Source organism: Canis aureus, chromosome 13, assembly GCF_053574225.1.
Source record: "Canis aureus isolate CA01 chromosome 13, VMU_Caureus_v.1.0, whole genome shotgun sequence".
Lineage (NCBI taxonomy): Eukaryota > Metazoa > Chordata > Mammalia > Carnivora > Canidae > Canis > Canis aureus.
Genome location: NC_135623.1, coordinates 38,321,252 through 38,338,961, shown reverse-complemented (window position 1 = coordinate 38,338,961; position 17,710 = coordinate 38,321,252). Strand labels below are relative to the sequence as shown.

The window sequence follows — 17,710 nt, the reverse complement described above, 5'->3', positions numbered from 1 at the left end:
ATTTGATTTTCTCCTTGTTTGCATCACACATGACACTGGATAATTTAATGCTTGTGTGTCACCCATCTGATTGAAAATGTGTTGAGAGTTAACAATATCTAAACTCATCTAACCGGTGAACTCATATCCAGTCCTCTTTCCAGAAGTGCTTCTGGAAGTAGCCTCCATAGGATGTGAAACTTCAAGGAGGCAGGAAGGGAGTCCCCACCCCCAGAATGGCCTCTCTGCTGTTGGAGAGGTCTTGGTAGGTTCTGGACTTCACCCAGAATCAGTGCTTCCATTACAAATAAAACTGGTCCTCAGAAAAATAAGGCACACGGAGAGCAAATCATGTAGAAGTGTGGAAGCAGGTGTGGGTGATGAGGAGGATGGCTGGCAGCGCCCTGAATCCATATAAGCAAAGAAGTTGGGGTGGGGGGGATGGCTGGGAAGGTGGAAGGAGGAGTGAGAGTCCTGAAGACAGATATTCTCCTCCGTCAGTTTGCCCTAACGCACTTGCAAACTTCAACACAGCTATTCCCTTCTGGTCAAGGAACAAGGATTCCTGATGCACAATTTAGAACCAGACTCCGGGACTTATGTAAAGCCTGCCAACGTACATGACACAAGTTCCGTCTTCCTCTAGAATTTTGCAGTGTGAGTGGAGGTGAAAATGGAAGTTAACACAAATGTGTTTTCTCTCCAAACCTATCATAATTCTGAGTTTCACAAACCATGTCAGGTAGCAGGAGCCTACAACAAATCTTGTATTCTGTGGGAAAATGTTTTTATGTAATTTGATTTGTTTGGCTCTGATAGATAAAAGAGAGAAAAAGGAGCCTCTTTTTCAAACCACTCAGATCATATTTATGCATTGTTTCAGGACAACTTTTTTTTTTTTTTTTGTACATGGGCATGCAGAGGGTTTATTGTTTCATTGCTCTCAGAGCATTCTAAGCAATCAAAATAATTTGGATTTTTTTTCTTGTTACTTATCCAACATTAAAACAGGTAAGGCTTTTGCAACATTACTGAATTTCTTCTAACATTAATGAAAAGTGAAGAAAATAATTCAAGACATGCAAGGAAAACTATTTCTTATTAGAATAATTCTAACATATTCATCTATAGTATCACTGTATACATTAACTTTTCCTTAATTGGTGAAGTTTTTATAGATGAAATATATTAAAACCAACTTTTTCCATTTAAAATATTGAAGGTGGCACATTGGCAATTATAACTCCTTTAATATAATTTCAAGAGCTCTATACACTATGTCATTTGGATTCTATTGCTTATTTTGAGTGACTATAAAGTAATTTGGGGGTTTTAAAGACTGAGAAGCATTTCTCAAGGTTAGCTTTTCCAAACAGAAAATTGAGTGTTATAAATTCCACCTCCCACAGACCAGAATTCACAACCATTGGTCAGGGGCAAATACTACTGGCTCTGCGTCTTCAGTCACTTCATGCCATTTCACCAAGTGGGAGCCAAAGGTAAGTTTTTACACTTGCTTTCTTCTTAGGTTTAGAGACTTTTTTTTTTCTACTATAGTAACCTTTTAAAAAATAATTCAACTTGCTTTAATATCTCATGGTGAATTTGATTCAATGGACTAGGCTTAACTTCGCTATTTGATATTTTTATTATTCTTGGAAAATCCAAAATTTGAATTAGCTCAGGAATTAATAACATACAGTAAAACAGTTGATCTTAATAGTCAGGATAGATGCCAATAAAATTATAGTAGTTTCCAATATATTCCTTAAATCGAGTGCCCTGACATAGACCATGTTTCTTGACAGTATAGACCGGCACTATTGATTAGTATTGATTGAAATATTATGCAAAAGAAGAAAAAGGGGAGAGTTCAGGTGTTTTAAAAATATACTAATGATCACATGGGAATTATGCATTTGACCTGTCTTATTAAGATATATGTTTTAAAGTTTTATATAAGCATAATTTTCAAAATATGACATGGAGTGAAGTGCACACCAAATTCAAAGTTTCAACAAACACACTTATTAAATGTTAGGATAGTTACTTGAAGAAGAAAAATCCTTTTTAAACTACACATACATAGGGGTTCTTCATAGTTTTAGAGTTTGCACAGACTTTCTTACTGCTGATAGCTCTAAGGGATGATCACAATGCAAATAAACTCTAAGAATGTAGACACTTATAATCAGATACAGAGCATGAAGTGAGAAAAATAATCAGCAAGTGCATAATTACTTTGAACAATGAAAGTTGCCAGAAATGGAGAAGGAAAATATTTTTTCTAGGTTAGTGGTGGCCACTGTGAATGCCTCCCACTTGAAAATGGAAGAATGGTTCCTAGAAGATTTGTAAATCACATGTTTGATTAAGTAGGACTTTTTGTTGTTGACTGGTCACAGCAGTTCCAAATCTGCAGTCCTGCAGAGAGCCCTGCAAAGGCAGGTAAAATAGAAGCCTAGTTTACCCAGTGTGAATGAAAAAAATGATTTAAAGAAAGCATAGGAGGGAAGAAAAAGGAGCTCCTTGTACTGTGTCTTATTCTCAGAGGGATTTCATATCCTTCTGCCTAAACCTGCTTCATAAAGACTTTCTTTCAAGTAACTGAAGGTCAGTTTGTCTGCCGGTGCATTCAAGTTTAAAAGTAATATTTATCATGAATTCCCTTTTACATGTGTGCATAGGTACCAAGACCGTAGTTACTGTTCTTGAAGTAAGCCTAAGAAGTGTTTCCAAAATACAAAACCTTTAAAATTAGACATGCTTGTTAAAAACTTTTACAAATGCTTTGCTTCCTCAATAAATGATCACCAGGTAACATTTTTGATGGGCCCAACTTAGATGTTTAAAATTAAACATGAGAGACTTCTTTTTCTAAACGAAACTGTATTCAAAGGAGTACATGGAGAACTAAAATAATTAAAATTACAAATATTATTATACATATATACATGTATATGTATAACATATTATATATACTATAAATAAAATTATAAGATTTTGATTGAATCTCTCCCAAAACCAGGATTATAATCATGGAAAATAAGAATTAGAAATCAAAAGACTTTTTAATCCAAGTGTGTAGAAATCCTCCTGTAAGGAAATCTTACCAAATAGTGTCTTTTAGACATGGATTCCTATTGATTCTGAGTTCAAAGCTCAGATGGCTATTAAGAATTGAAATAAAACACTGAGCACTAAAGGAAAAATAATTGTCTTTTCTGCTCCATTTAGCTAAGAATAAGTTTTGAAAAATATTGCATGAAATATTGATTTATACATACATTAAATTATATATACATTAATGATACCCAGAGACAACAAGGAAGTAATAGGAAAAAAAAAACTTTCATTATTTTGTCTGTAAAAAGCCATTGGCTTGAATGTACAAAAAAACAGTTGAGTCCAGTTAGATCACTAGCCAAACCTGTTTTGGTTTCCTCATCTGTAAAATGGAGTGACAGTTCCAGTCTTCCTTCTCCTTCTCCTTCCTACATCCCAGAGTTGATGAAAGAAACTTAATGTTTAGTAAAAGGTAAAACTCTAATGAATGCAAAGTTTTTGTCAATAAGTGTATCACAATATTTCCACATCCCATTTTCTCTGTGTTTCTCTATGAAATAAACTTAATTTCACTGTAATTACAGTATCTACTATAAAAACGTAGATAGGTTTCTGAATTAATTTGAGCATCGGTATCAATAATCTTCAGAATCTACACAATTTCATGTGTTATGCTTATAAATGATCCGTGTAAGCTTGAGCTCTAAGCACTCATATTGATTTATCATTCCTGTTTAGTGAAAAGTCTTCATGAGTTACTATCAATTAAATATTTATACATTTTAGTATTTTTTGATTAGGAAAGCTTGAAAAATGAAAATGCTAGCAAGGCTCATTCTGGGACTTGTCATCTTTGATGCTGCTGTGACTGCTCCAACTCTGGAACCCATCAACTATGACTCAGAAACGTATGATGCCACTTTGGAAGACCTGGATAATTTGTACAACTATGAAAACATACCTATTGGTCAAGCTGAGGTAACTGATTGGTCCCACTCTTGAGACTTAAAAGCATGCATATGGGGAATTACTGAGTTTGTTCCTTTCAAATAGATTTTTATTTGTAAATAGAGATGTTCTAGCTTAATAATTTCATATGAATCTTTTCTCCAGAATCTGTTCAATCTGTTGTTGAAAGTTAACATTGGGACACTCTTTTGCTTTCTCAAGGTTCACTTCATTTCCTTTACATCTTCTTGTAAAATTAAAACAACAACAACAAAAGAGTTTCTAGCAAGTTAGAAGAGAAAATTAGAAGAAAATGCAGTCAATAAGGAAGAGTGGAGTTAATATACATGCAATGATGAGAAAGTTGGGGAAGTTTGGAGCAAAGGAAAAAGATGTGAGATTAAAATAAATTAAGAGAAAATAAAAAGAATGCAAAGAAAGGATGATGATTTGGAACTCCACTGCATTCCAAGAGTGAATGTGCTTTCTGAAATGACTGATTATCTCTCAGCAGTAATGTAGGCATTGGCAAGGTTACAGCCCATTACATAAATCTGATATGACATATTTCTAATTAAATGTTAGACTTTTTACATAACTAAAGGATACAGACTAATTTTTTCTGAATCAGAAAACAAACAGACCTTGAAATGTTAGAGTGTAATTAATGTACAACATTGACAAAAACTAATTAAGTAGAAATCAACCAAAAGGGAAATTACATCACCTTTACAGGATCATAACATATTTTGGGCAGTCATTCAAGTGTAAATCTTCCTAGAATATTACTTTTGATAACTAGGGAAATAAAATATTTAGACAAAAGCATATATTCAAATGGAACTTAGTTCTATATTAAGAGGATAAACCTTCTTGTTGCTTATGTTGCTTGATGAAATTCAAGAATCAAATTTTCACAATACGATAGTTTTCACATCTTCTCCCAGACTCCATTTTCCTTTCCATCTTCCTCTATTTTGTCTTCACTCTCCCCTGCCTGGCCTCCACTCCTTCTTTGTCTCCCTTTTTCTCGTTCTGTCTTGTTAGTAAAGTCTTAGGTTTATCAGAAGACCATTTTTTTTTCTGCCATGTTGTGATTCTATTTTTCAGGTCTTTTTTCACTGTTTGATTCATTATGCTGTACATCTTCTGTTACGTTAATGGCATGTTCTGTTGAGTGTATGCTCATTAATACCAGACTTGCTGTACGTGACCTCCATACCTTCAACCTAATGCATCAGCGGAGAATATAAGGAGAAACTTTTTCAGGGCTGAACTCATCTGCCCTGCTCCTTTTCCCATTGAATAAATATTTTTTTAAAAAAGACCAAGTATGTATCTGCAGTTATCTACAGAACTAAATATTGTAGTTTAAATTTACTTGTCATTTCTTCAAAAGATATTTCATAGGATCAAGAGGCTTGGCAAGTACGGTAAGTGAATCTTCTGTTTTGGGTAGGCCTGGGAGTGGATGCTAGGAAGTGCTCAAGGCTGCCCCAGATAAATTGTGAAAGCGACCAGCTTTATCTGAAGACTTCTTTAAAGCTGTTGCTTGCTGTCAGAAGCCCTTTTTTAATTGGAGTTTGATTTGCCAACATATAGTATAACACCCAGTGCTCATCCCATCAAGTGCCCCCCTCAGTGCCCATCACCCAGTCACCCCATCCCCCTGCCCACCTCCCCTTCCACTAACCCTTGTTTGTTTCCCAGAGTTAGGAGTCATGTTTTGTCACCCTCTCTGATCTTTCCCACTCATCTTCTCTCCTTTATCCTATAATCCCTTTCACTATTTTTTATATATACCCCGTATGAATGAAACCCCTTGATTGTCCTTCTCCGATTGACTTACTTCACTCAGCATAATACCCTCCAGTTCCATCCCTGTCGAAGCAAATGATAGGTATTCGTGGTTTCTAATGGCTGAGTAATATTCTGTTGTACATATAGACCACATCTTTATCCATTCATCTTTTGATGGATACCAAAGCTCCTTCCACAGTTTGGCTATTGTGGACACTGCTGCTATGAACATTGGGGTGCAGGTGTCCTGGCATTTCACTGCATCAGTATCTTTGGGGTAAATCCCCAGTAGTGCAACTGCTGAGTCATACGGTAGCTCTATTTTTAACTCTTTGAGGAACCTCCACACAGTTTTCCTTTTTGATGAACAGATATTCTCATGAGATTGTGAAGTTCTTTCTGCCATCAAGAAATTTAAGCTAGTAAGTGTATAGAGAGAAATATAATTTAGTATTATATTTAGTATTTCCTCAGTATTTGCTTATTCTGATAGCAAACTTCTTGCAAGGTACCAAATACGTGGCATTGTACCCACTTACCTCATTCAGGCTTCCTTAATTTTCACACTGGCCTAGCCAAACCCAGTATTCTTAACAACTGAGAGGTCCAGGGAGCTACTAAATAATCTCTTGTTGCTAATGGAAATACGTAAGTTATCCCGGGTTTCATAATCTTTTGTGATGAAGTCAACATCAGAAAACCAGTGTATAGATACATGATACACATATATATATATATACCCGTGCTATAATGAAAACATAGTACATTTAAAAACTATGCATATTTTTAACCAAACTGGCACAGTAGCAAAATTCAATTAGCCAACCTACTCACCCACCACCTATAAAAAAAAGAGATAAAAACAATATGATATAATAAATAAAATAACATGAGGAACAAAATTCAGAACATCATCTCAGATCTTAACAAATCATTAATGTGAATTCCTTTATAAACAAAGAACTAATAAACAATTCCTTATGGAAAAATGTAAAATAAAGCCAATGAATCCAGCCATGTGAATGGACTCTAGAATGCAATTACTTATGATATGAATTTCTTGAATTTAGTCCTGGAAATTCAGATTCTGATAACTCCTGATAACCTTATTTATCTCACCTTTAGAAATTAAGAGCAAGTGTTTAATACATTCTCGATCTTAAGTGATACTTTTTGCATGAACACTGGTAACATATTGGTGTGGTTGATGAAAAAATTCATGGTAAACAAAGCACATGGAGAGTACTGAAACTAGGCTCCTTTATTTTTTGTTCTCAAAGCCAAGAGTATGGTTCTGCCTATCTTAGCCTAGAGTTTATCATCTATAGAAAAGACAGCTTTAATAGTTTAAAATTACAAATTTATAGAAAAATTGAACAATGCTTCTAAAATATATGACAGTCTCTTTCTTCTATATTTTAAGGCTTGGCATTGTAGGCCAATATAGTAGACCCTCTAGACTAAATAATTAATCCTTAAGGTCTCTGACATATGAGGTAGGCAGAATTTTAAGATGTACCTGAAATGTCCCATCCCCTAGTATGTCCACACCCTCTATAATCCTTAACAACATGGATATATTGGGATATCACTCCTATAATTAGGTTATTTTATATGGCACAACTGAAATTTAAAAAGGGAAGTTCTCTTGCTTGGCTTGACCTATATTTATGCTCCCTTTCTGTTTTAAATTCTTTTTAAATTTGAATTCAGTTAGCCAACATATAGTACATCATTAATTTCAGATGGAGTGTTCCATAACCCCCCCAGCTGCATATAACACCCAGTGTTTATCACATCCTGTGCATTCCTTCATGCCCATCACCCAGTTACCCCATTCCCTGACCCACTTCTCTTCCAGCAACCCTTAATTTGTTTACTATAGTGGGTCTCTCATGGTTTGTCTCCCTCTCTGATGACTTCCCATTCAGTTTTCCCTCCCTTTCTCTATGATCCTCTGCATTGTTTCTTATATTCCACATATAAGTCAAACCATATGATAATTGTCTTTCTCTGATTGACTTATTTCGCTCAGCATAATACCCTCCAGTTCTATCCATGTTGATGTAAATGGTAAGTATTCATCCTTTCTGATGGCTGAGGAATATTCCATTGTATACTCATGCCCCCTTTAAAATGGTGTCTTGAGGTCAGGGTCAAGTTTTGCAGCATGAGAGAAATTCAAGGCGAGGGAAATTATCTGTTGCTGGCTTTGAAGATGGATGGGTCCGCATAGCAAGGAGTGCAGGAAGTCTCTAAATTTTGAGAGAAGCAACAGCCAGTGAGCACATGAAAACCACATACTATAGATCCAAGGAACACAGAGCACCACATGAGCTCACAGCCCTGGCCATTACCTTGATTTTGGCCTTGTGAGAGCCTGAGTAGAGAACCTAGTCAGGCCATCTCTGGACTTCTGACCCACAGAAACTGTTAAAAAAATGAATATAGTTTAAAGCTGCTAAATGTATGGCAATTTGTCAGGCAGCCATAGCAAACTAATACAATATGCCATAATTATGTTTTTTTCCTGAAAACCAAATTTGAATTACACTGCTGCAAGGCTTGCATTTATGAATCCAGTGATTTATTTAACAATGAGCCAAATTACTACCCCCCCCCCCCACCAGCCCTGGAGTTAGAATCGCAACAGAGCTTTGTTGATTTCTACTGCTGATAGGATATTCATTACCTCCTTAGTGATTGGAAAGGGTCATGAAAGAATTTCTGGGTTTGAAAATCTTATGTAATAATAGTACTCCAGATTGCTGACTTAAACAATGATTTCTGGTGATTTAGAATATCCAAGCTCTGCTAGATTTGATGTTAAGAGCAGATCTTAGGCCCAGCAATTCCATCATGATACTCTATGTTACCCAGTGAATAATGGATAAATTTGCTGGTATAACATAAAATTTCTGAGTTTTTTTACTTAGCTTTTATTTTACTTTAATGATATAAGAAGGAATGGATATAACCCATAAGACCAAAATAGGAACTTTTTGCTTTCTGATGAATATTAGTTGAGCATGTATTATATGCCAAATATTATTCTAGGCTTTCATGTGCATTATTTCATTTCTGACAACAAAACTAGGAAATGCTATTGTCATTTTCATTGAATAGATGAGAATATTGAGGTAAAGAGAAAGTAAGTGACTAAGATTATAGTTACTAATGACATATAATTATAGTGAAACTATCTTCTCATATCAGAAAATAATTTCCAGCAGATGAATAAAAAATTCTATTATCTCCCCTCCATTCTCTACCAGGTTCCAAATTGTTCTTTTAACTTGGCATCTGTTTTAGTTGAACTGAACCCTGGTGCTCCCACACTACTAAAGGAGAAAGAAAGCATTGTTCTATGGGTGAATAATGTAAACTGGAAGTAACCTTTATAGATAGACTTACCTAATTACTGTAATACAGAATGGCTTAAGACTAACTACTTCAAAGAATAAATGTAGATAGTCATTCTCCAACATAGTATATGTATGTCATGGGCTATCTATCTAATCTGTATATAGATTTATAAAAATCATACTTATTGGGTGGTTTGGAATGCAGGGAAACATTTCGCTATTTTCCTTGAAGATTTCATAAGTTCAAAATTTGGTATCCTTTGAGTGACTTAAATTGAGACTGTGTCTTGAATAAGGTAGGTATTTGGTGTTTTCAGTTTCATAGTAGTTTTGGGGTTATTGATTTTTCATTTCTCTGAAATCTAAGAGAAACACCTCCTGCCCATGAGTTATTTCTTTTCCCCAGAAAAGTGACCATATTAATATTTATGGAGGATATGAACCTACCATTCCTGCAGGAAATTCTCCTTTGCTCCACCCAGTCAGACTTATCCTGTCCTACACTATCTTACTTATATGTAGTTAATTTTACTTACTTGAATCTGCAGTGTCCCTGCATCTTCAATAGACAACATGAATAGTTTTACTTCAGAACCCTGTGGAACACTTGTTTGTATTTAATGTAGGACAGTGTGAAGGGCATTTGCAATGATCCCATACAATGCTCTTCAAGAGGATATGGATTAGGAATTGTCCAAATGGGTTGCAAGTTTTAAGAAAGTTGCTTATTTTCTGGGCCCTACATCTTGGAACTAATTGTGCTAGTCATTTTGCTCAGAAATCTGGAGCCAGAATTTTTGTCTTATTCTTTCTTCTTTCTTTCTTTTCTTTCCTTCTTCTTTCTTTTCTTTTTCCCTTTCTTTCTTTCTTTCTTTCTTTCTTTCTTTCTTTCTTTTTCTTTTTCTTTCTGTCTTTTTTCTTTCAAGTTGTATTTATTATGTAGAGAGAGTAAGTGTGAGTAGAGAAAAGGGGGGAGGGAGAGAATCTTCAAGCAGTCTCCTTGCTGACCAAGAAACCCCAGGCAGGGTTTTATCTCAGGACCCATGAGACCATGACCTGAGCTGAACCAAGAGTTGGATGCTTAACTGAGCCACCCAGGAGCCTCTCCTCATTTTATATTACTTCCCTATCATCCTAATGTCCTTGTATAGACTGAAGCATTACCACAAATGCTTTTAAAAATGCCTTATAAATTTCTGGAATGAGGTGGGGTATACATTCATAAATAAACAGCAATAACAACTGAAAAGGGATATCAATAATAATTGACCAACAGGAAATTTTTTGAAGAGACATGCTTTCCTTGCTATTACTCTCCATTGATCTTAAAATTAGCCTGTTTTTTTCTCTTTCATAAAGAGAATAAGTAGCTAAATTGTTTAAAATCATCCTTATAAAGAAAACTGCCATGGAAACAAATTAATTAAACTTAAAAAATAGCTTTCAGAGATGAAGAACCGGATTCATTAAAGGAATGAAAATTAAATTTAGTGGAGTTGTAGAAATGGACAAAAACTCAGTGAAGGCAGTTGTATTCAGTAACTGTTGAACTTTGGTTTCTTTTCAGTTGTCATCATGGTAATATGGTGCCATGCAAATAATTTTAGAATAAATGTTGATGCCTCTAACACTAGAAATTGCTTAAGTAGAATCAAATTAATTTTGGGTGACTTATAGAAATAATGTTCACTTTGGAAATGATACGTAAAGATATTTTTAATTAGGTTACCTAAATGTAATAGATTGGTAATGCTAACAGGTAGCTTATTTCAAAAACCATCTCTGTAGTTTCTAAACAAAAAGTAATTAAATTAGTAATATTTCTACTATTTATTTCCTCTGATGATGAAGGCATGGAATAATTTTATCCTTATATTTGAAATGATGTCTCTCTTTGGCCAGTTTATACAATACATTTTAAGGTTTCAAACTTATGGTTTGCATATAAAACACTTTTTATTGGAAGAAGTAACTTAGGCTCAACCTGAATTAAATGTTCTTTTCAGAATTTGGCAACAAATAAAAGCTAATCTTCTTCATGGAAGACACTCTGGAGGAAGGGAGGGAAGAATTTTGCTGATGAGCTTTTAATATGGCTGTCTGATTAACTTTCCATATGCTCCTCTCAAAACAGTGTTACACTATTTGAATATTATTTTAAAACTATTAGAAAACTTGAAAAAAATGTAGCAACAAACATACAATCATATAGGCTCATCATATGCAACCATATAGGCTCATATAGGAAATGAAAGAACATTGATGGTCTTTGTCAGTGACTTGTTTGTGTTTGAATTATACCTCATTTATGAGACCACAAACACAAGTTAATTCTCATAACTGTCCCTTGAAATGAGAAATTATTCTATTATTATTATTATTATTATTATTATTATTATTATTAAGAACAACTGAGGATCAGAATTTTGCCCAAGGTTATTCAGCTAGTAAATTTCAGAGTAAAATTTAAACCAGATTGTTTTAATGCCAAACCAGAGAGACTTTGGCATTAAAAACTCCCATTATTTTCCTTCTTCTCTTTAATCTTTACTTCTTTTAGCTGTGTCCAATATTGAGGTTTCTTTCCTCTGAAATTAAGTAATTTGATTGTTAGGAATCAGAAAAGCAAGAAATTTCAAGTGATTATAATGAACACAATATCTAAGCATCTGTGTTAGCTGTCAAAGTATTTAAGGGATCGAGAGGTAACACAATACTGAACTGAAAGCTGCTTTGTGAGAAATGTGGGGATTGAGCAGTCTTTGCCAAGCACATTTCTTCCTTTTCCATTTTCAAGATAAAATAGAAAATAAGATAGAGCTTTCATTGCCAGTCTTCATGGTCGCATTCTTTTAGATAATTAATATGGATCACTTAAATCAGTTTGAGCACCAGGCTCATGTTCAGAGAAAAATTCCATTGCACTTTAAGATAACCACACACCATCCTATGAAATCCTTAAGAATACATCTTTAGTAACCCAGGCTGAATGTCTCACTCCTTTTAAAACCTTCAGAAGCCAATTGTTGACATAATCATAATGACAAGCAATAGCTTCAAGATTTATTATCAACTGTGTGGGACAATTTTGGAAAAAGATAAATGTAAAATTCCATTCTGTTTAACAAAAACTTTAGTCTGTGCTAGAGTGAAAATCCAAATAACATTCTGGATTTCCATTTTCTTTTTTTAATGAGAAGCAGACCTATAATTTAAATATTATCTTTTGAAGGCCTGGCCTTATTGGTTCAGAACTGACTGGCACAGTGAGGATCCTAATTGAAGTGAATATATCGATGAGGACATTTGTTTACCTAACTTGAATTTGCCTGGCATTTAAACAATCAACCCACACACTGCAAAGAATAATGAAAGAAACCACTGGCTTTGGGTGTTTCTCATGTGTACATTTGTTTCATCCTTAAGAAGCACTTTGTCATGGTGTTGATTGACGTGGGTTTTGGATCCAGACTTACTGTGTGTGACTCCTAGGTCTGTACACCAACTGTACAGCCTTGGAAGATCATACAATCCTTCTGAGCTTCAGCTTCCTGCTTATAAGCTACCTTATGATGATTAGGTAAGATAATGCTTGTTAACTGCCTAACTTAGAGCTTGGCACATGGTAAATGTTTAATAAATGTTAGCTTTATCATCAAATCACTCATTCAGTCAATAGCCACTGAAGCTTGGGCACTGTGGTCATGGAAACCTTCAGGAAAGGGATGGAATTTCAGCTATAATTCAGGTTGACTGCATCGGGCATGAGTTCACTTTACATCTGACATCCCATCTTCTCTTGAGAGCCAAGGATATTGGGGCAGGGAAATCATACCTGTTCTTCTCTGACCCTCAGTACCTACTTATCTACTCATCTTATAAATTTGCATCTTCAACACAATACAGAAAGTGAAATACACACACACACACACACACACACACATATATCTGTAGTTACCTGTGAGACATAAGGCTTCTATGAATTCTGTTACAAAATATATATGCTGAGAAATTGTCCCCAAATATGTCCTCAGTTGAGAATCTCAGACATGTTATTTTAGTTGTGTGTTTATCCATCACAGTATTTAAGGCTACTTACATGAATAAGTATAATAAGCTATAATGTGTACAGCAACAGATAAAGATATATACAGTGAATATTACTATAGAGATAAAATACCCGTTTACATCAACATCTCACAAAAGAATTTCTAAAATTACATAATATAGTCTATATTATAGACTGTAGATATAGTCTGTAGATATCTACAATATCACATCTTATACTATATTTGATTGATTATGTATTCTTTTACATTATGACACAAAAAATATGAATTAGGAAAGTAAGGTAAAGAGAAAACAAGAGTTAGGAACATAATATGAAGCCAAGAGTCAGGTACATATATAAAATGCATATTATTTTGTATTATAATACATATAGATACATAAAATACTGATTTTTTTCTGGACAATAAGTGTTAGGTTTTAAGGGACCCCATATAAGCTCCTCCTATTGCACTACCTAACTTCAGACCTAGTAGAGTAACAGGAATGAGATTCAGACAAATGAAGTCCAAAATATCTCCTTTACTACCAATAAAGGCTGGGTTGAAATGTATGACTTAGGTATGAAGCAATTATGAGCATCCTAATATAAAATTCCAGAAGTAGATATGCCATCAGTTTTCAGCAACAGTGGTTAACCACCATCCTCAGATTAGTGCCTGATCCAGTAAATCTTAGTGCAGGAAGGGACAAAACAATCTATGCTCTTGACAGGCAGGAAATTCCCCCGAAAAGAGAGGGTGAACACTCAGCCCTAGTATTTTCTCCCACCCACCAATTAGCCTAGTCATTCTTCCTCAGGAAGAGTGAGTAAAGAGGCCAACAGGGGATGTATCCACCCCACCCCCACCCCCGCCCCAAGGATGGTGGCCTTCCAGCCATTAGGCTTAACTACTAAATTCAATATAGCTCTTCCCTTCAACAGAAAAACCCCGATTTTTAGGACAATTGTGGTCCTGCCTTTATGAGACCTACCACCATGCCAACAATCACTCTTAGGTGGCTTCTGGCAGAATGTAGATTTTGATCCCAGAAGCTCTAAAATCGATCCAAGAGCATCAATGAATTTATCTCAAAAGCCTTCCTGTACCTGAAATTGAAATTTCACTCTCACTTCTATGTTCTACCTCAAATTGTATCAAAGCCACCTTAATAATAGAGCTTAGAAAAGACTCTGAAATGAAATTAAATGCTAAGTAAATACACTCCAATAAAACAATACCAGAAACATAAACGTAACACAAATATGTATGTATTTCCTCCACTTCTATGAAGTTTTGGAGGAAAAATAGAAACTATAGATTAACCTCTCCTGCAAATTAAGTCTGAACTTGTTTAAATCCAAAATGATTATAGTATAAAATCAGAGTTGCTTGACTTTGATTTAAAAATCCAAAAAATTTAAATCTAAATAGTCCTTCTCCTAATTCCTTTTGCTTTATCTTCATCTTACCTGGGTCAAGCTGGACTCTTCCAGTAATGACAACATAAGTGAATTCTTCTAGATACAGGTGTAGTTCCTTCAAGAAGATCCTTTGTTATTAGTTCATTACCAAGTCTCCCATGGCCTTAATATGAAAAAGAATGAGGGATTAAGTGCACATACAGTATTATCACAAAACTAACTCTATTTTAAAGACAAGTTGATCCTGAGTCTCCAAAATAATTAATCTGAGCAAAAGCAGATTCCCCAGAACCAATACATGGTATGGGCAGACCCATACCAAGAAAAGACATGGGGTACCTAAGAAAAATTAGGAGGTGGAAAAAAATCTTGGTTTAGCCTCACCCAGATGTTGGTCAGTTCATGTTTAGTGTCCCTAGTTTGCAAATTTTGAGCTCAAACACTTGGAGAAATCTTCCATCAGGAGTTAAATTATTGCACTGTTTTATTGTTCTTAGAGTAGCTGTTCTTAGAATGTAGTTCCTGAACTGACAATATCAGCATCGCCTGGGAGTTGGTCAGGAATGCACATTTTCAGGTCCCACCACAGACCTAACGAATCAGAAGCCCCAGAGGGCTAGTGATCAGGGACATCACTCCTCCCCGTCATTCTGATAGACCTGTCATTTGAGCAGCACTGAGCCAGGAAACATCCCCTAGTATAATGGCTCTTTTCTCAGAGTAGCATTTGAGATAGTTCTGTTTTCCAGAATGTTTTTAAAACATATGATGGCGGCCAGCCCAGCCACCAGGTCAATCAGAAGTTTCTTCCTCTTTTTGCATGCTCAACTCAAAGTCTTTGAATGCCTATTTTTCTGCTAAGCCCTGGGTTTCTGGCTCCTGATGCTGCTTTATTTATTCTCTCAGGTGACAGATGATCTTGTGAGCAAGAATTTTCAGCTGGTGGGGTTCTCCAGCCTGAAAGCTCTGCCAGTGGCTTCTCCTTGGCTTCCTGCTCCAAAATTCAAGAAATCCAACTCCCAGAGAGCTTTCCGCTCTTCCCCATCTTTTTTTTTTTTTTTTTTTTTTCCTGAAGAATCAACCTCAGCAGATTCTTGAACTGAGGCTGTTGTGAATGTTTGTAAAGCCTCTGGCCCCCGGAGCACAGTGTAAAACAATCCTTCTATCACATTCTCATCAAGACTTTACTAACCTTTCAAAATTCTGGGACTTAATTAGCATTTCTGTCTTCTACATACTATTCAGTGGAGTAGATTTCCCCTCTAGTGTGGTCAACTTTGACTACATATTTGATTCATCTGTAGAGCTTTCAGAAATCCTAATGCCTAGGCCACACCTCCGACTTTTGAAATCAGAATCTCTTGGGATGGGTCAGATCAAGTGTTTGACTTCCCTCGGCTCCTCTTATAGTGTGAGTCAGTTGGTGTTTATTTTTCTTCCTGAATTATTATAATCTGCATTGAATTTGGTCCCCATACTGCCCTAGGACTGTGTGCTACCTGTGTGCCTTCTCTTTTTTTTTCTCATCCAGACTTTTGTTTTTCTAACATAGTCCTATTGATTTTGTCTTGTGGCATCTAACATAGGGAAAGATTAAAAGAAATAGGGGCACGTGGGTGGCTCAGTCAGGTAAGTGGCTGATTCATGATTTTGGCTCAGGTCATGATCTCATGGGTCATGAGATCAAGCCCCCAGTTGGCTCAGTAGGGAGTCTGCTTAAGATTCTCTCCCTCAGCTCCTCCCCCCACTCACCCTCACACTCTCTCAGGTAATAAATAAATATATATTTTTTTAATGGAAATTAAAGGGACCTGGGTGGCTCAGTCTGCTAAGCATCCAACTCTTAATTTTGCCTCAGATCATGATCTCAGGTTCTGTACTCGGCATGGAGTCTGCTTGGATCCTTGTTACCCCCTCTCCCTCTATGCCTCCCCACTCTCTAAAATAAATAAATAAATAAACAAACAAACTCTTAAAAAACATTTAAGAAGATTCTTGAATTATAAATCTTCTAGAAGTAACACTGTTCAAAAAATTTTTTGGAACCTTTCATATTTTCAAGTTGGGTAATCCTACCCTGGACATTTTCTCCCATCATACTAATATCTCACTAAAGACTGAAACTGACCTGTTATTGTCCTGCCTCTCTTTTAATATGCCTAATTTTCACTAAATCTTTCCCAATTCCACAGATTCATCCTTTTAATACTCCTAAGACAAGTTATGGCTAACCTTGTCTTGAATCTTCCAGGAATAGACAAGCTTACCCTGTATTTATTAAGATACACACACACACACACACACACACACACACACACAAAGATCCACACAGACAAGATGGAAATAGTGCAAGAATTATTGGTTGGTAATGTTGTCACCCATCAGTTTGCATACTCACTGGCTTTTGATGTCAATGAGGCCAATATGAGAAGCAGATAGGTGAGCTCTAAAGGATAATCACAGTGACATCATGCTAGTCTTTCTGCTCACATTTAATGTGGGCTTTAAAGAAGTAAAAATATACTCCATTTCTTAACATATACAAGAAGAATAAAGAAAATATGTATAAAAGATATTAAGGCTGGATCAAATTTTCTCATAAGTGTTTTCTTTGGAATTATGATATCAAAACTCTGCTTGAAGACATAAATATGAAAGAAATCAAATCCAGGGCATTTAAGAGAAAAATCCTTCTACTAAAACTATATTGAATCTGTAACATATATGAAGACATAAAGGAGGTTGAAGGGAAATGATATATTTTGGTACTAAGAGAAAAAAAATCATAAAATCAAATATTTTCAAAGCCAATTAACTACTATTCAGCAGTCTTTTACTGGCAGGGTGATTCAATCATAGTAATAATAGCAAAAACCTATGGTCATCAACAAATTTAAAGATTCTGATCCCTTGAAAACAGCTCTTTCTTTACCTTATGGTATTATAGAACTGACTTGCCTAGAGTCCTTTGTTCTGTTCTATGGTCACCAACAATCTTTTGATCATAATTAGCTTCCCAAGTGAGACTACAAAGGCTACAGAGACTATATTGGTGGCAGTAGAAGAATTTAAGTTAGCT

The 17,710-nt window shown here is 35.4% G+C and overlaps 1 protein-coding gene across 2 annotated transcripts in view; it reads left to right on the top strand.

Moving 5' to 3' along the window:
- The first annotated feature begins 949 nt into the window (after window positions 1-949).
- Window positions 950-17,710, top strand: part of EPYC (epiphycan) — a 38,407-nt gene continuing 21,646 nt past the window's right edge. Inside the window, exons 1-3 of one of the 2 annotated variants that reach the window (XM_077845775.1) lie at window positions 950-990; window positions 1,389-1,478; window positions 3,846-4,023. In XM_077845775.1, coding sequence (XP_077701901.1) covers window positions 3,859-4,023 — 165 coding nt within the window. In that variant the 5' untranslated portion in view covers window positions 950-990; window positions 1,389-1,478; window positions 3,846-3,858. Of the gene's footprint in view, window positions 991-1,388; window positions 1,479-3,831; window positions 4,024-17,710 lie in introns of both variants that reach the window. The other variant, XM_077845776.1, reaches the window with a different exon arrangement.